Consider the following 24413-nt stretch of genomic DNA (forward strand, 5'->3'; position numbering starts at 1 on the left):
AGTAGCCCTAAAGAAAAAAATCGATGTAAAGATAATCAAATAAATATCAAATATTCAAGTTTTTCCAGTTAAGGTTTTTATATATCCAATAGTTTTTAGATAGGCTATATCTGCACTTAGAAGTGTGGAATTGATGATGTGTGAAATAGAGGGAAAAAGTTTTGTTTCCGATTTTTTTGTAAAAAGATGTGAGTGCCATATTCAAATTTTACAGTGGAGTTTATAAACTCTAAGTAAATTATGTGTATAAGTTTATAAATGAATTTCAGCATTGAATAGGCCTACCCACTCTTTGGATGAATTCACTCACCAAGTGTCCTGTCTCCTCCGAAAAGGTTCTCCAGCTTGAAGTAAGCTCGGCCGTTGGACAGTTTGAGGTCGGTGGTGGTGAAGTTGATGTACTCCTTTCCATTGTCCTTCTTGATCAGATTCCAGTTCATTTCAAAGTCCACCTTTACATCGGCTGCGAAATATCAGAGCAAATGTACCATATGAATAAAGAAAAAGTGGTAGCCAACATTAATTTGTGTTCATTCATATGGAGAAATACCTCAAAATCACTTACAATACAACTATAATATATCAAACTTGAATTTTTAAAAACACTTATGGAGTGAAAATTCACTAACATTGATCTTTTAGACCTGTTGTGGGTTATCATCAGACTGCAGGAATCTACTCTACCGTAATTGACATTGTTCAACAACAACAGGTCGAAACGATCTTAACTATCAATGTAAGTGCATTTTCACTCCATAAGTGTTTTTAAAAATTCTAGTTTAATTTGAATAGTGAAAAAGTATGGATATGCAACAGTATTATATATCAGATGAACATTATTGGAAAATATTGATATTCCCCGTACATGTATACTTCTCAAGGCCGGTTGCACAAGATTCTGTTAAATTTCAGTCATGATTAAATGCTATGAAGAGAACCGGAATCAGAGAAGGTTCTTCTGAAAAGAAGGCTTCTCTGATTGGTTCTCGTGACGTTTAATCACGGTTGAAATTTAACAGGCTTTTGTGCAACTGGGCTTTGGGCCCGTATTTTCAATAGCAGTTAAAATTCATAATCTTATTTTGAACCATCAGCCGACTCAATAAAAAAATATAATAAATGTGACCATTGCTTGAGTTATTCCTAGATTGATTTAAACTTGCTTTGACATGCTATTGAGCCTTAAACTGATAGTTGACAATCTAATTAAAATTCATATTTTCGTTTTCCAACATGTTTTAAAAATTTTAGATCTGTTTCATACCGATACTTAACTTGATGATACAAGATGGGGCTGTCAAACGACACTATTTCACGTTTTAAAAAATTAAATTCACAGAAAAATTCAAGTCATACATTATATATTCCAACAAATTGTAAGAAAACAAATTGATATTTTGGTTTTATGCAGAAAAATTGTTACTTTTCGAATAGTACTCCAGTAAAAGGTGACCATTATTTTGTGCAATAACACCAGAGGTGTTTAAACACCATGTCGAAACACTAGAGGTATTTCAGTGTGAGACTTGAACTTGTGAAAAATTATGATCGCCTCCTTACTGGAGTAATATTTAAAAAGTAACCATTTTTCTGTATAGAAATAAAATCTCCATTCATGTTCTTACGATTTGTTGGAATATATTACTTGAAAATTATGTTATTGTAATTTTTTCTAATAACTAAAGTAGTGCCGTTTGACTGACCCACCTTCTTATATTCAAACTATTCACGGTACTTTTTATTTTTATCTGTAATAATATTACAGATCATTAAAATGATTAAAGGATAAGGCAAGCTATTCCTTTCCCACATTCAGATGAAATATCACAAATGAGAATTTGTTTACTTCACTATTTTACAATACAATGTTGTAGAGCCGTTCCATGATGAAAACACAATATATTTGTGTTTTTATTTCATTATTTTACAATAAAATTTTAAGACCAAAAATGATCATACAACATAATTTTCATTATAGATGGAATTAAATAGAGAATGCATTTATTCAAATGCTAATTAATATATAATTATTATTTAACGAAAATCCTAAATAAATGCTGCAAATCACCCCGAAGACCTCTGCTACTGCAGACATTGACAACTTAGCCAAGTTGTCAATTGCTAGTCAGGAATGCTTGCCCTTACACCAAACTGACAATGCAGCATTTATTTAGGATTTTCGTTAAATAATAATTATATATTAATTAGCATTTGAATAAATACATTCTCTATTTAATTCCATCTGTAACTGGTTGGCCGCTGTAGCTTCGTATAAAATGAGCGCTGCTATCCAGAGATTGTCAGTTTGGTGTAAGGGCAAGCATTCCTGACTAGCAATTGGGAGTTACCGGGTTCGATTCCCGGGCTGGCAACTAATTTTTGGATAGTAGTTCTCATCGAATTTCCATCTAGCTGTTAACCCTGTTGTCAATGTCTGCAGTAGCAGAGGTCTTCGGGGTGATTTGCAGCATTTATTTAGGATTTTCGTTAAATAATAATCATATTCTCATTTATCTTATTTAGAACTTATTCATCTACTGCACTAGTAGGCTACCATACTGTGCAATAACCAAAATCAAAATTATTTTCCTCACTTATGGTAATGTTGCATTTTCCTTCTCCCTTGATGGGCAGCACCAAGATTTTCCCGTTGACTGAGTAGTCTCCAATCATTTCCACACGCTCATGTGCGAATTTCCAAACTGCATTTCGCTTGGCTAAGTTAGTCCTGTAAGCATGAACATTCACATAGTAGTAAGGTTTAGTTATTACTTTCAATATTAGTGCTATTCAATGAATGTTCAATAGTAATTTACACTCACTTGTACTGATTTATATATTAAATTCAATAAATTAATGAAATGTTGCTTACTGTAAAAATGTTCAAATATATTATATATTAGTGATATAATCCTCACTGACAAACGATAATACTGTATAACTTCTCTGAGATTATTATAAACTTACATCAGATATACAATTTATTGAATTGCTCGTTCAAATTCCGAATTAGAATAACATTTTTGTGGATAATTTTTCTGAATATCTTGTTTGAGAGAGCAAGTTTTATCAATATTTTAGGTGGATAATTATTATGTTCATTTAATGGGGATAAGTGGATAAATTATCTACAGTAAAAACGTTCAACATTTTGAAAACACTTAAGGTGAGCCTAACTCATTGAGAAACTATACTTAGCACTTAGTTCCCCTGGCATAGTGATTATGAACAGTCAACAAAAATGTATATTATTTGTAACAATTTATTGAATTGAACTTTTTATTATAAAAAATCACATACTTGTGAATAATTATTATGTTTAGTAGTCCCATAGGCCTACAATAGAAACATTCAATATTTTTATACATGATTAACTTCTCTATTTATATTGTATAAATACAATGATGAATAAAACGCTATTTGGTTTGATTTCTTATAAATTTGTATGAATTATAAGTTAATTGGTTCAAATTAAATTCTATGTGAAAAATTATCGCACTCACATTCTTGAATGACAATCAATTCATGCTAGTTTTGCACATTATTAAGCTATTAATTCGATTATATATGCTGTATTTTATTTATTCATCTATTCACAAGAGTAGCAAAGCAAAGTTTTTACTCTGCAAAATTGAGTTGAATATTATACAATTTTCCCTTCTTGGGTGAATTCTCAATAAATTAATCAAATTTATCATATAACTGAGTTAATCAATATCAATTTATTCAATAATACTTTAGATTAGCATTGCCATGTAGGGTAGGCCTACAGTAGCCTACAAGATATAGGCGAGAAATCAACCTTGAAATATTTTATATTACTTTTGATAGAAAAACGTTAATCGCCTCTTGAATCTATTTATTTCAAAGTGTAATAGTTCTAGAAAAGCTGTTAAGGTGCATAACCTGTTTTCACTTGTAGATCTTGAAGTAAATAGAGGTATCAACATATAAATGCGTCATAAAATCATTATAACAATTTTTAAAAGAACGTAGTTTCCTACTCTTATATATCAATATATCAATTATTGTGGTTATATTTTACAGCCTATAAGGCTTTATTTAGTTTATCTAGCCAATAATTATTATTACTATGAATGTTGCAGTAGATTATCATTCTATGCAACGTCTTTGACATTGGAGCAAATTTATTTATGTTGACAGGTTGCTGACATTTGATGAATGACAGTCTCTAGAGAACTGAATGTCAAGGATAAATTCTTCATTCCATCCAAATATTTACAATTAGTCAAAATGTTACATCACTAATCACTGGAATATGAATACAAAATCATAATACTTTGTTCCAATTTTAATACATAATATAGATCTGGTACCCCGTATGTTTTGTTTTATTTTCTTCAAGACTGAAAAGCTGCGTTTACACCGGATTTAATAATACGAGTTATTCACAAAAAGCTATTAACTTGACTGAATCGTCAAAAATTTCTCGTGACAAAGGTTAATAGCTCGTGCTTTTAACAGAAAATTCCTTGTTATTAACAAGATCTTGTTATCAATATAATTGATTTCCAAGCTTATCGACTAAAACGCAATTTATCATCACTCAACAGAGGGATAACTTTGAATTTAAATAATGTGCATAATCAAATTTTTATAGAAATCGAGGGATAGATAGACGATTCTCCTGCTTTAGTCTACCTTTGAATTCAAATAATATGCATAATCAATTTTTTATAGACATCGTATATGATTGTCAATTTCCAAGTTCCAGCATAGATGATCTTAGATTAGAGAGAGAGCATGTTAATTCAAATTCAATGAAGATCTAGATCCACATAATGAAGTATTAATTCTGATTTCTAATCAATATAATTTAAAACTTTGTTGTAGTTCAGACACTGTGTTACTTGTAAATATTTGAAAAACACCTACTTTTCTTGGAGTATTGAGGAATGCATTTCACTCCTGAGGAGGAGCTTCATCCATGATGAGGTGTTGCGATGAGGAAAAGTAATTTCTCTAAGATTTTCTCAAATATTTACAAGTAACACAGTGTCTGAACTACAACAATGTTATTATATAGTGTTACCGTACGTCATGGAAAGCAACATCAATAATTCAAAACTTAAAAACGTCTAAACTCTTGAAATAAATATTACTTCTAAGTAGATAATTTTAAAGTAATATGATTTGAATTGAAGTAGATATTTTTGAATTAGGAACTCATAATATAATGAACTTAGCACCATAGAGTAAAGAAAACTATATTTCTTTCATCTGTGTTAGCACCTACGAGAATAAGTTCATTTGAAAACATAGTTCCTACCCAAGTTTTGTAAGTTCTTAAAGAGTTTCAACTGTTTAACATTGTATATAAATGATTTTTCAAAATGTTCATTACGAAATAAAAAGGATGGGCTGACATTAATGCAAAATTACAGCAGAAACCATAGAAATCTAAGGAAATACTCACTTTGAACTGAGGAACTTGGCATGCTTCATTCCGTACATTTTGATGTTTTTCAGTGTTAGTTCTAAGCCTACTTGGGCACTTCCTTGTTGTACCTTGAGCTCAGTGATGTCCATCGGGTCCATCCTTGGGATTCCATACTTGGGCTCTCCTGTAATTATTAATTTATATAATATATAAATGAATAATATTAATAATATTAATAATATTTTAATGACTTATATTAAGTATACAAGTAATTATCATAGAAAAAAGATAGCATAATAAGATATCCTATGGTATAGGCAGAGAAATAGTTATTTGTATATCTAGAGTGAAAAGTGCTGTTTTTTCTCCCTGAGGGAAAAGTTTGAAGCCCGAGGCGAAGCCGAGGGCAACAATTTTTTTGAGGGAGGAAAAACATTTTTCACTCGTGATATACACAACATTTTTCCTCCACCTACATTTTTATAAAAACTGCTAATAAAATAATTTTTAAAAACGTATGTGACCAAACAATGTGTTACAACATAATCTAAAAAGTAAACAGAAACAGCTGGCTTATAATCACAGTTCTCCTCCGACAGCACTATCTGTCGGCTAAAGTTGTAACAACAATGACAGCCAAAACTACAGCCATAATGAAGTTCCCGTTTCTGAAAATTTGATTAGTTAATAAGTAATATTCGTTGGCTGATATTTTGAATAACATGGAATAAAAGAAAAAAAATATATACATTTTTTTTAGTATGGTGATATGAAGTTTGTAATAATAATTTCAGCATACAAACATAAATTTTATATATCGATCAAATGTCTGGTTGAGGTATTGAATTGAGTTGGTTTAATGACTACTCTATATGCTTCCTCATCTGAGCTTAGACATTCTGACCTATTCCAAATGTACGTTTTTAAAATAGAGATGCTTCCCATGTTATTTAAATGGAGTCACTTTTACTCCATAGGGAGTTTTTCTGTTTTTTAGTACCGAGAGCGAAAAAGTGACACTCTGGTATCGTGTTTCAGGGAGTAAAGTAAGTACTTTTGACAGTAGGTGGAGGAAAACATATTTGTTTTATTCTATTATATCCTATAAAAATACAGCGTAAGGAGATACTGTGCCCATGGTATAGGGCCTACATGTTCAAATTTCACTGTTAACTCAAGTCTTCGTAGTTGTTTTTCATGAAGCTATGTGATGCTGCTCTCACACTCTCACCCCAACAAAACAGTAATAGACAGTAGTCGACAGTAATAGGCTTGAGTCAACAAAAAATTGGCTTGAAATTTGAAACATGAATGACCTGAAACATGGGATATCTACGCTACTTATGCTATCTCTCCTTTATGACATTATCTATTCGTTCACTTTTGTAATAATAATCTTCTACTCATTATTAGTACTGACTCAACTTGATTAAATTTATTTATTTCCTCATTTAGAAATTTATTCATCTTCTTATGAACGAGGAAAACACATAGAAATTCATGCTAGATTATGAAAAACTTGGAAAAAATTCAGTACAAAAATGGAACAATTTTCAATTTGTACTGCAGCCAAGTTGCACTCAAACGAAAGAAAAAAGTTAGTCGTCATTATAAGTTCTAGTATATCTGATAGATATTAATCCTTTCACATAAATTTAAGACTTAATTACAAAATCCAGATTATTTTCAAATGTAGGTCAACTATTCTCAATGGTGTTGTTAAAAATGCATACAACAGAAATCAACAAAACCAGTTCAATTTTTGGAAAAGTTATAAATACGACATTAATGTACCTATTGCTATTCATTAAGAAGGTAAGGTATTGAAAATTATTTATATTTAACCAAAACATTCTTTCAAACTCGGGATATAATTAACTGCAATGAAAAGTCAAAGAAAAACCAAGAATTGAGAAGAACAGAATAAAATGAGAATAGCAAAACTATATCTAAGAATAAAACATTTATTTTATGTTATTTATTCATATGGCTTTTATCGGCAGAGAGATCCTTTTGGATGTTCTGCCTTGCCGTATTACCCAATGTCATTCCCTATTTACACTCAAGTTTATAGATAATAATAGAAAATTATCCTATCAATGTTTTACTACTGTATCTCATAATATGTTACTAACATCCTCAACCATGAACAATTTTTCAAAGTTATCAATACCTTTATGTAATGAAAAACCTCTGCATTCTAGGCTTTATTGATCAGTAATGAATTCATAACAGATTCAAAATTAGAATAAATAGTTCAACATCTGATAACAGAAACATTAGAAGAAAACACTAGTCATATGATGATTCAATATCATCACATTCTTCCCGTCTTTAGGAATTCAATGAATAGTCTTTCAAATAAGAAGGCATTTTGCGCTCTCTATAAGATCTTCGCAGGGTGCCATCAGGAGGCTCTTCTTCATCACTGAGGGGGAATCCTGTATTTGTTTCATCTTGATTTTCATGATGATTGTCTTGATTGTTCTCAGGCTCTGCGTGATCACTAAGGCTTGATCCTGCATTTGTATCATCTTGATTTTTATAGTTATCTTCTTGAATGCTCTCTTCTCCTCGAGGGGCAAGGTTTTTCAACGATACAGTTGTCTCTCTTCCATCACTAAGCCGTACCTTGGCATACTGTGGGTTGATTTGAAGAATCTGTGGTGTCTTGTCTTGACTAACTGATGTGTGTGCCTAGCCTCAATCTCACTATCGCATTACGGTAACCTAATTAAAGTATCTCTCAGCAAATTTCTTAGACTTTTCTTCTTCAAATATGGATTTTTTATTTAACGTAGAAGTATTTTTGAACTCACCTTGGCTGAATCTCTCAAGAACAGCTTGTCCATGCTCCACAATACACTCATCTAGCTTGGGGTCATTCCTTTTGCATGGAGATATGTATGAAGCTACATGAAAAAACAATAATTAGAAACTATCTTGAATTACTTCAAATAATCAACATATATCATTATTATTATCATATCTTTATCAACTCTTTAATTATGAATACAGGATAAAATTAGAATTTCCGAATTTTTTCCCCACATAACTCTTCAATAATTGTGAATGAAGGACAAAAAATAGATCTTCTTTTTTTTATTCCAGTAGAAAAACAATAATGAAAGATGAAACTATAGATTCACAATCTACAACCTACACAATTAAAAAATAAATGTTTTTGAAGAAGTCTATTTTAATCAATAACTAGTTTTATTCTATCAATTCATATCAATCCTATTCTATTTCACCTCTTCAATCGGCCCGCAATAATTAACAAATCATTTTGTTATTATTTTCGCATCATTCATCTGTATTAATGAATATTCAATTCAGTTCCATAATTTATCCTCTGATAAGTATGAAAAATCATATATTTAGAATATGCCAATCTATGGATATTTCAGTTATCTCGACCTTTTACATGTTTGTAAATTACACAGTGAATGGAGAAAATAATTATTGGGATTTCCTTATAGTGTAGTCACCTGGTAGTGAAAAAGGGCGGTTTGGGAATCAATTCCTAACTCGCTTAATTTTTCGTGCAATGTATCTGGAGTATTGAACGACCAATAAGATAGAAAAAGTTGACCTAGCCCTGGAGCTTTTTACAGAGTGCCCCGAAAACCACCGATTTTCGGCTCCTTTTCCAGTTCTTTGAGATTAACGCCAAATCGAGTCATCGGACAAAAAAATTCACTGCTACCTTTTTTGAATAATGAAATAAAATATATCGGAATTCACTATCTTCACAGAGTGCTGAGTTACAATTTTTCAAAAATGAGTCAAATTTTCGGAAAACTGAAATTTGGAGGAAATTCAGTTTTTAATCAACTATCTTCCAATTTCCACAATTTAAATTTATGATCAAAATACCTTTGTGCGTAATTATTTGTGATCTACAACCTGAGACCAGGTGGTCCGTTCTATCTCAAATAGATTTCCAGGTACATCCGATAGCAAATTGCCTTGAATTTGACCAGTTGGTTTTTATGTATCCACCTGTTAGTGGTAGTATTATTTAAATGGGCATTTAGCGCAGAAAAACGTACATTGTGCAGATAACTGGAGAATTAAGATTATAGGACATCAATAACATAAACTGGAAAATTAAGATTATAGGACATCAATAACATAAACTGGAGAATTAAGATTATAGGACATCAATAACATAAACTGGAGAATTAAGATTATAGGACATCAATAACATATGACTTGTGATACACCATTTTGAAGGTCTTAAAACTAGCTATAACGTTTATATCTAACATTTTTCTTCGAAGAATGGATAGGTACGTAAACTTTATTCGACAAAATATAAAATTATGAGGTGAAAAGTTTCTTATTTTCTGGCTTTGTATGGGAATAACTTCCTGAACAATAGATATAAGATAAAATGTTTATGTCATCAATTGTAATTCTATTCATCCTTGAAACGATGAGATCAAAGTCAGCTCGATACCTCAATTTGGTACCGAGATACACTTTTTTTAGGCAACAATTGCTGTTTCAAACTTCGGGGGGGTCCAGGGGGAAAGTAAGCGGGGGAAGATGAGTATTTTATGATTGCATGCCATGTACTATGAATACTAACATCCTGCGAATATTCAGCTTTCCCTTAATTAGTTGCGCAAAATCCAATTTTTTGTCCCTGTTGACTGGGCTCATATTAGTAGGGAAATATTGGACAATTACGATTTTTCGATTACGCATGGTTATCGTAAATCAATCTTTTTTTGTGAAATACCGTGAGACCGTGAAAATGAGAAAAACATCTCCATTTTCATGATTTTTGAAACGAGCGAATAGAACTTTCCAAATATGTTTTTTTCATGAATTATTTTCATGAAATGAAATTGAAGATTCTGTTTTACAATTTAAGACCAAGTAAAATTTTCATCATGATGGGTTTTTGAAATAAGCAGCTTTGAATATGGAAATTAGCCATTTTGATGGGTATGAAAATGTAGGTCCAAGTACAGTCGAGGATAAATTTCCCATTTTTTTCCTAATTTGACTTATGATAGGTGATTTCGAACTGCCAGGAGGAGCCGAGAAGAATGAGCTGTAGTATGAGGAGATCCGATCATTGATTTTTGAAATTTTTATCCTTGAGGTGTCCTTATGCGTGCCCCTCCACTAGAAAATATTGAAAGAAGTTCAAATTCAACGGGTGAGTATGTTAGTGTGATGATAAAACAGCTGTAATATTTATAATCTGTTATCTCTGTTACTAAGACACATATTTAATGTCGAATAAAGCTCGTGTTGAGTCAAATTCTATTACAATTAGAAAATGATCTCATAGACCTTTATTATTGTGCGAATTCTCAATAAGAGGATATGAAGTTAATGATGGGTGTTGAAGCTAAAACTCGGGTGTTTTTCGAAACACAATAAGGAACTTTGTTAACAGGTGTACCTGGAAATCTCTCTGAAATGGAACGATCTACCTAGTCTCAGGTTGTAGAGCACAAAATTACACCCGGAGGATTTCTGAATCATGAATTTTAATAGTTGATTAAAAACGGAATTTCCACCATTTTTATGTTTTTCCAAAAATTCGACTCATTTTTGAAAAATTGTATCTCAGCACTTAATTGAGATAGAGAGCTCCGAGTTATTCCATTTCATTCAAAAATGTATTATCTAAGAAAAAGGAAATAATTATTTTTTGTGTCCGATGGCTCGATTAGCCTGAAATCTCAATGAACTGGAAAAGGAGCCGAAAATCCGTGGTTTTTTGGGCATCCTGCAAAAAGCTCCAGGGCTAGAAGGTCAACTTTTTGTATTCAGGATGTCCAATACTCTAGAACTATTGCACAGAAAAATCAGCGTGTTCGGAGCTTTTTTCCAGCAAAAAGTACCTGGTGACTAGACTATTACGTCAAGGAAATAGTTTTTGGGTTTTCTTTTCTAGAAAATAAGGAGAAAACCATCGAATTCCAAATTAAAATGAGCATTATTTTTGTTGTGGCAATCCTCTCTCTCTATACAGATGAACATGATTGATTTTTGTGAATTAATAAATCAAAAAAATGTGAAGGGAGGTCAAGATCATCTATCTATTCATTATAAAGTTATTACATAAGAGAATTCCAGAAATTATATAACGAGAATTTTCAACTTGAGCTAGAACCCAACTCACTAGAGCTGAACTTGAACTCAACATGTATCATGAACTTGAACTTGAACTCATGATGTATCATGAACTTGAACTCATGATGTGTCATGAACTAGAACTCAACATGTATCATGAACTTGAACTCAACATGTATCATGAACTTGAACTCAACATGTATCATGAACTAGAACTCAACATGTATCATGAACTTGAACTCAACATGTTTCATGAACTTGAATCTAATTATTTCATTAACCTCTATAGTCACATAAGTGTTACTGCTAATTAGTGATTAGTCATAGTATCAATGGAATGTTCTTGTCTCAATTAAAATAATCATCAAGTATGGAAACTCTAGTGATTTTCTTATAACTTGGATTGTAGGGAACATTTTCCATTTTCGGTATATAACTTCACATCTAAAGTTTTCATTCGTGAGTATAAGTTAGTAGCCTATTGTCTCGGAAGTTCTGTTTTTCAATGAAGCTCTGCTTTTCAATGAAGCTCTGCTCTGTTGGGCAGAAAGAGAATAAAATTGTTTCTCTGTCCACTCATTTTTATTCTCCAATGCGTGAATAATCCCATAAGCACTAATGTTATTTCTTCCTGGCCAACCGAGCAGAAATTGATTGAAAAGCAGCTTTACCTTATTACAATATAAACTTGTACAGTACAATATTATAGCCTAATATATAACTCAATTGCTTTGCTTTAATATTGGAAAAACATATTAATCATCTTCCAAATTTTTTCTCCCTTCCATCTCAATATCTATTGTAATCTATTTCTATTGTAAAATTTAATACATTATTGTTTTGTAACTATTATTTCAGTAGAACGTCAATAGTTCGAATTAAGCCGGATTCCCACAAATCAGTGACAGTGAAAGTGACCGGCACAGTGAAAATATAATTCCCATGATTTCTGATTGGACTATTCCCACTCAGCACAACCGCGCGAGTAAGAATTATCTATTAGAAATATTATCCTATTAGAAATCATGGGAATCATATTTTCACTGTATAGCGGTCACTTCCAATATGCCACTGATATGTGGGAATCCAGTGTAAATTGATACCGGACCCAACCGTATTTTCAAAATAACCTTCGCCTTTTCAAAATTACTCAAAAGAAGGGGGTAGCTCGGACTATTTGAGAAAAAACTATTTGGAATAGTATATTTCATATCATAGGCATGTACAGTAGTACAGGGTCTCACACCCAATCGCTCAAAAGTCTGTTAAATTTTAATTTCGATCAATGCATTCTTTTCAAAAAAAAACCTTCTCTGATTGGTTCTCGCGGAATTCAATCATGATTGAAATTATATAGTTTTTTTTGCATCCGGGCCTCAGAGATATATAAATTCAAATCATTTTTTCAAATACTGTATCTTACTCTAATTGTAGGAGAATGTATTTTTTTCTTTAGGGCTACTCTTAAAAATAAATAAAAATTAGAAATCCAAGAATAGTACCCTTTTAAAATTGTTCAATCACGTCATGTTTCAAATATTAATTATTTCACTATAATTAGTGGAAATTATTTGTTTGATAATGGCATTATATAGCCGAAACATGTCGTGATTGAACAATTTTAAAAGGATACTTGGATTTCTAATTTTTATTTAAATGTCTATAGTGTACATTCACTTCATTTTTCTTGCTAGAGGAAAATAGGAACTGATTTTTGATTTCCAAATTATTTATTCATTTGATATTGTAGAGTTATAACTTTTGAAATGGCCCAGCAAGCTTATGCCCAAAAGGGTTCCTATTGATGCTCTATTGGATTTCAAAAATTAATATAAAGTTTAGCTTTTATATTCAAGCAAAGTTTCTAGTTCTTTAAACATGAACATTGATCTTGCACGATAAGTGAACGATACTTACGCAACTTGAGTGAGACAGCCACTCCAACCAAAGCAAGAAGAACTAGTAAACCTCTTAGCTGACACATTCTGCTAGCCCAATCAAATACGAATGAATGGTAAACAAAATTTATAATAAGAACAAATATTTAGAGAGGAGGACGTCGACGTCAGACCACTCTGAGTCTCGGATTGAAACTGAAGTGAGAAGTGACTCCTTCAAGAGTGTTTCAAACAATCTGCAAGCATTTGATTCCGACCCCTGCGTCACAAAGAAACAAGTTATTCTCCTCCTTCTTCTTCCTGTTTTTCTTGGCCCATTTGGTTTTCTTCTTATTCTTCGTCTATTAATTTTCATCTCGTTTGCCTTCCTGATAATTTTCTACCATTTTTCTTTCGTTTTCTCTCACGTACTTATTTCGTTGTCTTCTTGTTTCTAATCTCATCCATCAATATTCATCATTAGTTTTTTTCTACCCTTTATTTTATTTATTTGAGTATTACAATAGTGCGATAGTATCCCTCTAGCTGTAAGCTATTTGAGGGATATATAAAAATAATCCTTTACATACAATAAAAAAACAATCAATAACAATAATTATATTTCTTAAATTTATCTTACTGTATTGCTCTTGTATCTATTCTCTCTCCCTTCTAATTATTTGTCTATCAACTTTCATCTGCTTTCATCGTCTTCCTCTACATTTTCCGCCATTTTTCTTCCCATTCCGCTCAAGTATGTAATTGTATTTCTTCTCATTTCACATCTATCAATAATTTTGATAATAATGATTTTCAATTGTGGATTTGCCACCCTTTTTCTTACTGCATTTTTATCAATTTTCTTCTTTGAATTCAAATCCACTTCACACACATTCATAAAAATCAGAATAATTACAAAGCAAGATAAACAAAAATATAGAATTAACATACAATACGAAATGAAATTTTGTGAAAATTTGAAGTGAAAATCACTGACATAAGATCTTCTTATTTTTCTTTTACTGATTATCAGCTCTTGCTGTTTCATCTCAGTTCCTACTATTTCCTCTCTCTTACTCCGATTCAATTTAATAGTCATGAGTTCTTCGAACATGAAGGTTCTAAATAATTTGAATTTAGAGTCATGTATTTGAAATTTAAAACTTTTTTATGAGACTTTTACAATCATTTTGAATAGTATTTTGAGCTCCCTTCTTCCATTACTTCTCCCTTCTCTCCATCGTCTCCTCCCTCACTTCCCCCATACTCCACATCTTCCCCTCCTACTCCTTTTTCGTCTTCTTCTTCCTCTTCTTTTTTTCTTCTTCTTCTTCTCGACCTCTTCATTCTCTTCCCTCTCCTTATCAACTCCTCCTCAACATCATCATCCTCCTCCTTCCTCACACTCATCATTCTTATTCTTATGTTCATCTATTCTTTTCTCCCATCACCCTTCTTTTTGACGGCATATGAGTTATAATTTTATCATAGAAGATTTCTAGTTTATTAGAAAGTATTAATTTATCATAGAAGATAATTTATTTTCTTATTTACTATCTCCATCTTATTCCTGATTCTTCATCTTAATTTTCTTTCATGCATTTATTTTTATTACTATCATTCGAACTATCCCCCCTCCCCACAAGACCAATGACGCACCCCTCAAATTCAGCACCCAGACTCAGACGTCATGTGATATACTTCCGACCTCTTTCTTAGAATCCCCCAAGATTTTTTTGAGAACCCCTCCTCCCCGAGAATTTCAATGACGCAGTCTGCATCGAAACCCACCCCACGCACTGCAGGTATAATTTCTTCTTCTTCTTCTTCTTGTTCTTGTTCTTCTTCTTCTTCTTCTTCTTCTTCTTCTTCTTCTTCTTCTTCTTCTTCTTCTTCTTCTTCTTCTTTTTCTTCTTCTTCTTCTTCTTCTTCTTCTTCTTCTTCTCTTCTTCTTCTTCTTCTTCTTCTTCTTCTTCTTCTTCTTCTCTTCTTCTTCTTCCAAGAATCTTCATATTTTTCAGAGTTCTTCCTTCTCCTGCCATCTCTTCTTTCTTCTTCCCATTCTCCCATTTTCTTCTTAACGTCATCTTCCTCTCCTACCTTTTATTCTTCCTATCTTGCATCTCATTTGCAACTCCATACTTCTTTATCACCAATTAAAATCCAATAAAGTTCTGACGTTCAAACATCTGTATGGCATTGATGAATATTTTTACAGCGGTCATACCTACCTGTAACATAGCATTATGTAAATGAACAACAGAATAAATCAATAACAAGTTGTTGCCAACCTCTGGCTATCTATTTCGCAAAAATAGAATATGGAAATGAAGGAGAAGAAAACGATAAAGAGGTTGAAGAAAATGAAGATAAATTAGGTGGATGAGGAAGAGAAGTAGATAAAGGAGGGGGTGGAGGAGCAGGAGGATGATTGGATTAGATTAGAGTTTTTTATTCATATATGTTACAATAGGAGAAGGAGGAGGAGGAGGAGGAGGAGGAGAGGAGGAGTAGGAGGAGGAGGAGGAGGAGGAGGAGGAGGAGGAGGAGGTGATGGAGAAGGAGGTGGAAGTGGAAGAGGAGGAGGAAGAGAAAGAGGAGTAGGAGGTGATGGAGGAGGAGAAGGTGAATGAGATGGCGGAGATCAAGGAAGAGAAGAAGAAAGAGAGGAGGGAGAATATTAAGAAGGAGATGAAGAAGCAGATAATGAAGGAAGAACAAAAAATATTTCAAACTACAACTGCTTATCAGGGCCATTTATGTATTGTGGATAGATGGTCCTAATTTTTCAATTCACCTAACCATAGTTATTATAGAAGCTCATTTTTTGTTATTGTAGACTGTGTTTTAACCATACTAATCATTACCAGTTTTTCCTACAAACCGTTTAAATGGAGTCTGTTCATTTTTTAGACATTCATGAGTTTCAATAATATTATCGTAAGTAGTGGCATCCACTTATTGCAATCTCCATTCCAGTGCAAAATTACTAGATAGCTGTGTGGGTTTCATTTTTTAAGATTTTGATAGGTTTTAATCGTGTATGTTTCATCACCATCGGTTAAAGTCAAAATATAGAGATCCAATGATGGGCCATACATAGCCATAGGCTACTTTTGGATACATCATAAAAATTGCTTCTCATTTTAAAAAGAGCATTGCATCTTCATGCAATGACTCTCTATAATAGTGTTTATCAACATCTAGTGCCAGGTGCGCCAGAGAAACTTACTTATTTGAAAGGTCAATAAAAACAAAAGTACTTTAGATATTGTTTTGATCAATTTTTACATGAGAATACAATATCTCCATTTTTTCCATGCAGTCTTGAAAATAGCATCAGACCAATAGTGACCCCCATTAGATGAAGATGAAGCAGAAATGATATTTTTTTCATCAGCATCATAATTCGATTCTAAACCCAGAAATGGACTTCAACGAGCCGTCAGAACTCCAGAAAATATCAAAACAGTGAGGCAGTCAGTTGTGCGTTCCCCCCGGCGTTCGGCTCGCAAAAACATTGATGAAGTCGATTTTTGAAATTTCTTTGCAGTAAATCAATCGGTATGTTGACAATGGGGTCGCGAATGTTGTTCTTGAGGTGTGCTATGGTCCGTGGTCGATCGACATGGACCAGAGATTTCAAATAACACCATAAGAAAATCGCATTGAGGAAACGCATGTGGAAATGAGGCTTGTCACTAAAAAAAATGACTGCGTCTTCAGGCAGGTTGTCAATCAGCATATCACATGCATTTTGACGGGCAACAAAATCGCGTTCAGTCAATTCTTGAACAACAGACATTTTATAGGGATGAAGTCCCTGGAAAATTCGTCGAACAGCGAAGTCAGAAATTGCCATAGCTGCTGCGTTTTTGCGAGCCGAACGCCGGGGGGAACGCACAACTGACTGCCTCACTGCTTTGATATTTTCTGGATTTCTGATGGCTTGTTGAAGTCCATTTCTGGGTTTAGCGACTCCTGGAACCAACGACAGAATCGAATTATGGCCAGGAACGAGTCTGTGGGGAGGAATTTCAAATCGAGTGCGGAAGGTGATCGACCATTAGAAAAGAAGCTCTCAACTGCGATGGCCCGCTGCTCTCTAGACCAGAGCATGATGGCTATTTACTTGAAATAAGATAAACTCGAGAACTTCCCTCTCCAGTTGCGCCCCCTTCTGCCCCTCTACACGACCAATTCAACGCAAGGTAATTTTTTCAAATAAATAAGTTTCTCTGGCGCACTTTGTATTTAGGCTCATAAATACTGTAAAAATAGTTAACGTTTTATTTTTCTTCTTCTTCTTTTTTCGTTGCAACCTTTACCCATTTAGATAAGGTTGGCTAAATAATATAAAAATCATTTTTAAGCTTTACGTTTCACCAGCGACAATCGAGTAAGGCCCGGTTGCACAAAAGCCGGTTAAATTTTAGTCGTGATTAATTTCACGAGAGCCAAACAGAGAAGAGTTTTTCGAAAAAAAGCTTCTCGGATTGGTTCTCATGGAATTAATCACGATTGAAATTTAACAGGCTTTTGTGCGACCGGCACCAAGTATTATATTTTCTCTGGTTTTACCACTCTATTACTCAATCATTAATTATTTTCCAAAAAGTTGTTCAGTTGCGTTTTGCGTGTTTGTTTACTAATATTTTTAATGTTTTTCATACACTTTTTATGTTTCTCTTGATTTACTTTGGTTACATTTGAATCATCATAAACCAAAATGCACCCCAAAATTTAATATGGTTAAAGTTGATTGAAAAGCTACACTGATTCTCTTAAAAATATTAATAGTCCTATAATATGAAGCTGGGATATTGTAAGAATTTGTAAAATGCTTAAATCATATATATTCTCCATTTTATTCTCTTTTTTTCTTTAGGGCTACTTTTAATATGAATAAACATGAATCTCAGTACCCTTTTAAATTATTTTATCACGTAATGGTCATTAATGCCAAAATTAACTAAGTATTGACTTGAAAATGGCATTAATGTCCGAAACAAGTTGTGAAAAAATAATTATTTAAAAGGGTACTGAGATTTATGTTTTATTTAAATATGCTCTTCTTCTATCAATAACAGCGAAAATTTGATTCTTGTTTTTGCTTGGTCATTGTTCTATTCCATGTTGGATCGCAATTTTTTTGCTGTGGGCGATGCCCACTGAGCTGTAGGCTTGTACATGAGTAATGAGGCGAACCTCATTACCTCTCATTATCTCATGGGTATGAGAGATAAATGGGAACTTCAGTTTTAGGTGGGTTCCGAACCACCGGGAAGCGATTTTACAACTCATAAATCATATTCAGAGGAGTTGGCTCAAGTGGTCACCCTTCCTACACTTTGAAAGAAGGTTGCACAAATATTTCCATATCAGCTAATCCTAGGAAGTTACAGGGTACATACTGTAGGAAACTACTGAACTAATAATAAGTCACCTGTAAAAAAGATTACAAATGTGTGTTGATAAGGAAGTTGAAGTTATGTTTGTAATGTGATGGTCCGTTGGTCTAATCAAATAATTATCTTCATTAACTGCCAGAAAACTTGTTAACATCGCATCAATAGCTTAAGCTGTCAGACATAAATTTATTCACTTTTTATTACCAGTCACGGCCATACCGGCGACTGTGACCTTTCCGGCATTTTATCAATTCCTGTGTCTATTAATAATCCTATTGGTGTCTCCTTTTAATGTACCATATTATCATACTTCCAGATCTTCTTCTTATTTCTATTTCTTCATTACCTTCATCTTTCATAAATTTATAGCCTAATAAAGATTTTTTTCATTTCATCTTCGTTTTCTTATTTATCTATTCATTTGTACAAAATATCCTCTGATTGAAATTATATTGTAAGCGGAAATAGCTATTTATGTATTAAGAGCGTAATGCGCGACTCTATCGCTCGCGCAAAACAGTTATCACGCGACGCGAAGCGGAGCGTAATAATTTTGCAAGAGCGATAAAGAAGCATTACGTGCTAATTACATACAAATTTTTTTCTACAAATGCACAAACGTGTTAAATCACTTATATCTGGCGGAGTTTATAATAATTCGTCTACACTGATATCCATCATGGCTGTAGAATCGGTACAATTACCGACTTTTTAGGTTAAGATCTGACTGAGAGTGGTTTCTCTTTTGGCGAGCTGCTTATCATCAGCTGATTAGCGAGCTTAAAGAAACTCTTCTGCGCATGCGTGAATGATTAACGAGCCTAAAGAAAATCTACTGCGCATGCGTAGATGGTTAGCCAGCGAAAAAGTAGATTCTCCTCAGAAATAAGATGTTTTACGAGGAGAATTGAGTATGTAAATTCTTTCTTTACGCGCAGTTGTAGAAAAAACAGGTTATAGTCCGGGCGCAAATGTCTTTCCATGGTCATTTTTGGGTAACAGCCATGGAAGATGTCTCAATTTCTTCGTTAGTACTAGCATAATAAGGATCGTGATGATGGTAAGTCGAAATCACTGACAAACACCTCGAAAACAAGATGGCCGCCAAAATTCATAAGGTTTTGTTTTATCGCTTGTATTTCGAAAACCGTAAGATATTCAACCGTGTTTTGACGAAAATATTCTGCAAAAATCATACGCTGGAGAACACATTTTTTATTAACGTTATTTAACGTTTTATTAACGTGTATATCGTTTCAAAGCTGAAAAAAGATCTAAAGTTCATAGATTTAACATTATTTCTCTGTATCTCTTGTACAAAATAGTTATAATAGAAATGAATTTGAAACAAATTGAGAAAAAGTTTTGTACAGCTTTTGAAGGTTACTAATAAAATAATTATGCATTTCAGAGTAAACTTTTATAGAACAAAAGTTGAAGATGAAGAATTTTGAAATATTTTCGTTCAAAACACGGTCAAATATCTTGAACAATTATATTGAAATACCATAGAAATAGCAAAACCCTAGACATTTTTGTAGCTATCTTGTTTTCGAGGTGTTTGCCTGTGATTTCGACTTATCATCATCACGATCCTCATTATGCATCCTCGTTATAAATGTGGACCTAACGAAAAAATTGAGACATCTTCTACGGCTGTTACTCAAAAATGACCATGGAATGACATTTGCGCCCGGACTATAAATTTAGAATATTCACGGGAAAATCAGCAGCAAGGATTTACTCCTCCTCCTTCCTCTTTATCTTATCCTCTTTTCTCCTTTTTCTCCTCTCCCTTCACCACTTCATTTCTGATTCTCCTTCTCCTCCTCCTCTCCCTTCTTCTCCACTGTCTCGTTTCTCTTCACTATCTTCTCGTCTTCCGCATCTCATTTATTCCTCTCCTCTTCCTCCTCCTTCTTTATCTTCTCCATCCTCAACTTCTTCTTCTTCTTCTTCTTCTTCTTCTTCTTCTTCTTCTTCTTCTTCTTCTTCTTCTTCTTCTTCTTCTTCTTCTTCTTCTTCTTCTTCTTATTCTTCTTCTTCTTCTTCTTCTTCTTCTTCTCTTCTTTTCTTCTTCTTCTTCTTCTTCTTCTTCTTCTTCTTCTTCTTCTTCTTCTTCTTCTTCTTCCTTCTTCTTCTTCTTCTTCTTCTTCTTCTTCTTCTTCTTCTTCTTCTTCTTCTTCTTCTTCTTCTTCTTCTTCTTCTTCTTCTTTTCTTCTTCTTCTTCTTCTTCTTCTTCTTCTTCTTCTTCTTCTTCTTCTCTTCTTCTTCTTCTTCTTTTCTTCTTCTTCTTCTTCTTCTTCTTCTTCTTCTTCTTCTTCTTCTTCTTCTTCTTCTTCTTCTTCTTTTTTCTTCTTCTTCTTCTTCTTCTTCTTCTTCTTCTTCTTCTTCTTCGGGAGCAATGGCAAAATTATAACGTGATAAAAATTTTCGGCTCCAAATTTATTGTCTAAATTTGGCTTTTAAATTAAAGTATTGTGCTCACTGTAACCTTAGTGTCCGGATTCCCATTAGGGGACTTTGGACTATATACGGCGAGGTGGAACTACCCTTGGGTCTCCCCACCATTCAAAGCCATACGCTAATAATAATGATTCGGGAGCAATGTTGCCCAATACATGAACGAAACACTGCTTTTGCATTGGCAGAGCTTCAAGGCAGGACCAGATCGTTTATAGTGGTTTCGTTTATAGTCATGACAGAGAGAGAGACTTTAATGATATTCTTCGACGCTATCTTTATCAAGTTTTTTTATATGTATTAATCCAGTTTATGCAGTTGACGTCAAAAAAACGTTGTTCGTCATTAAATGCTCGGAATTTTATGTTTTCATTTTCTGTTCAACGCAGTATATAGTTATAGCTTGAACACAGATTATAGCTATAAAAAACAGATATATAGTTGAGCTACACATTATTTTTATATACTATAAACAGTATTTAGTTATATAGTTATACTGGCTGACAATATTATTGAGGAAACGAGTTTTTTCGCTGATGATTCATTTGAATACAGGGTTGCCTCTTCATTCTTTATTAGGCTAAAATTTCATCAGGCTTCCTTTTCTAAATTGCATGACACACAATTTATTAGTGGAAATTCCCCAGTCTTGATGTGTCTTTTTCTCCACTTGTTATTGTTTTGCTGCTTCTGATATTCTCGTCGTTTCTTTTGTGTCATTCTTTATATTTTTCTCTAGCGCTGTTTTCTTATTAATTTTTCTCTCGGTTCATGAGCCTACGATTACATAATCTGTGTTTATTAAAACTGGGAAAAATGTAATCTCTTCTTAATTCTCTTTAAAATACTCTCCTTCTCACACACACACACAGACTTTCTCTCTCTGTCTCCCTCTCTCACTCTCTCTCTCTCTCTCTCTCTCTCTCTCTCTCCCGGTCGTGTGTTAGTGGGGAGGATATTTTATATCCTTCTTAGAGAATCGACAATTATTTGTTGAAACACCGCCGATTTATGAATTTACATCACATTATTATATTATCGTTATTCTAATTACATTCAATCTTTTTTCTCATTGATTAATTGTTTATACTTTGTAAAATTCGTTGAATAATTAGCATTACCCTCATTCAATGTAAATTAGTGTATTAGCCAGTAAATATTGTAACATACATAAATAAAGAAATTTAATCTAATCTCTCTCTCTATATCTCATAAAAAGGGTTGTGTGGCAGAGTGGACCTGCGCCCTACTAAAGGATGATCAATCAATCAATCTCTCTCTCCAATGTCCAAAGCTCCGCCAATTTATGTAGATGCATAACAATATTATCGATAGTCATCCCATATTGATTTTTTTTATCATTATACAGTTCAATAATTATTTTCTTAGTCTATATTATGAAATTCATCTATAATATCGCTGTATTGAAAGCCATTGTATATAAGTAGTGTATAAGTCAGTATATATTGTAATCTACAAAAATATAGTACTCAATTATCTCCAACTTTCTCACTCTCTCTCTCTCTCACACACACACTCTCTCCCTCTCTCTCACACACACTCTCTCTGGCATGCAAATTTAAATGGCAAATAACCGACAATTTGATTTGAGAATCTCGGCAGAATAATAACATATTTGGAAGTTACATCATCTCATCAATAACCCACGCACTGTTTCGGAGGAACACGTTAAGTCGTCGGTCTCGGCTGCCTGAAAATCAGTCGTTAGGTCATGTCAGAGCCCCTGAAATTGATCCGTTGTCACCTGAGAGTTCAGTTGTCACTCAATTTTCAAGTAAAATTACATAAAGATGAAAATGTCATGTCTTCTGCATACTGGAACAAAACAGCATTATAAGAGGTAATCATCTGATTGTATATGACCACAGTCGTAGTGAGGGTCATCAATCTGCCTCCTGGTTGTGCAGTATTCTCTAAATTGATTAAAACTATTCTGAATAAGTAGAGATTTCTAAATGATTTCAGTATTATTCAAACTCGTATGGATCTTTCAATAGAAATTTCAAAATCATTGTAATCTTACAAAATATTTTAACAAAATACAATAAGAAAAGTAGGGAAATTTTCAATTTGTATTTTTCTCTATGAACAGTGCAAACAACACAGTAACGTTGTATTTGCTCGCTTCTGAATGCATTACATAAAATAGTCTTCAATTATGCTTATTCCTCAAAGTGAAATATGGGGATATTACAAATGCAAAAACATCTTGAAACAATTGATTTAATTTATGTTTGAGCATTAATTTAATTCAATTAGCAGCATGTAGTGAATCGCTGGACTGGAGTAATAATCCTCTCAAAACCCATCTAACATTTAGAACCGGTCGCACAAAAGTCGGTTAAGTTTTAATAGTGATTGATTTCACGATAAACAATCAGAGAAGGATTTTTCGAAAAGAATGCTTCTCTGATTGGTTCTCGTGAAATTAATCATGATTAAAATTTAACCAGCTTTTGTGCAACCGGTACTTAGTCTATGTGATACTGAGAACATCCACATTAAATATTGCACAGTGAACAGTACAGTTCATATTTTACTATTTTACATATTAGGTACTTTGTTTTTTAGACTCGAGTATGTTTCAAAATGGAATGAAAACCTTTAAAACTGCAATTTCTAAGAAATATAGAAATAGATCAAATCCTTGAATAATAATTGAAGAAATTTGATGGTTGTTTTTCACATTCATTTGAATTGCAAATTAATAATATCCACAATATTTAGATGAATTAATAATATAATAATTTATCTGATTGCCAATGAATTGCAACCAGAGGAGTTTATTGACAAAACATATACATAGTTTTTATATTATGATGAATATACCGTATTCGAATTTCAAACAGAAAATCGAGTGATTTGACAATTTTAAACACAACGTTATAGGATAGAAGGAAATGAATGTATTGACACAATAATTTTAAAGAATTTATTTTCTTTACGTACAATAGAGACGTACTATTTACTAGTTTTTCATATTTACATTGAATTTATTATTACATTCATCATAAAACTATGACCTGAATAACCTATAGCAAGAAATTCAGGTAGGCCATGTGTATATAGGCCAAGTTATGTACTCTACCGGTACGGTACGGTATAGGAGATGCTGATTATTTTTTCTTATAAATTAGT

The 24413-nt window shown here is 32.9% G+C and overlaps 1 protein-coding gene across 1 annotated transcript in view; it reads right to left on the reverse strand.

Annotated features, from left to right (window-relative positions):
- LOC111048647 overlaps positions 1-13650 on the reverse strand; it is a 30754-nt gene extending 17104 nt beyond the window's left edge. The window contains exons 1-5 of the mRNA XM_039440388.1: positions 13421-13650; positions 8221-8313; positions 5438-5585; positions 2595-2728; positions 311-463 (exon numbers count right to left, since the gene is read on the reverse strand). Of these exons, the coding sequence (XP_039296322.1) occupies positions 311-463; positions 2595-2728; positions 5438-5585; positions 8221-8313; positions 13421-13487 (595 nt within the window). The 5' untranslated portion in view covers positions 13488-13650. The remainder of the gene's footprint in view (positions 1-310; positions 464-2594; positions 2729-5437; positions 5586-8220; positions 8314-13420) is intronic.
- Positions 13651-24413: the final 10763 nt, after the last annotated feature.

Source organism: Nilaparvata lugens, chromosome 13 (assembly GCF_014356525.2).
Source record: "Nilaparvata lugens isolate BPH chromosome 13, ASM1435652v1, whole genome shotgun sequence".
In the NCBI taxonomy this organism is placed as follows: domain Eukaryota; kingdom Metazoa; phylum Arthropoda; class Insecta; order Hemiptera; family Delphacidae; genus Nilaparvata; species Nilaparvata lugens.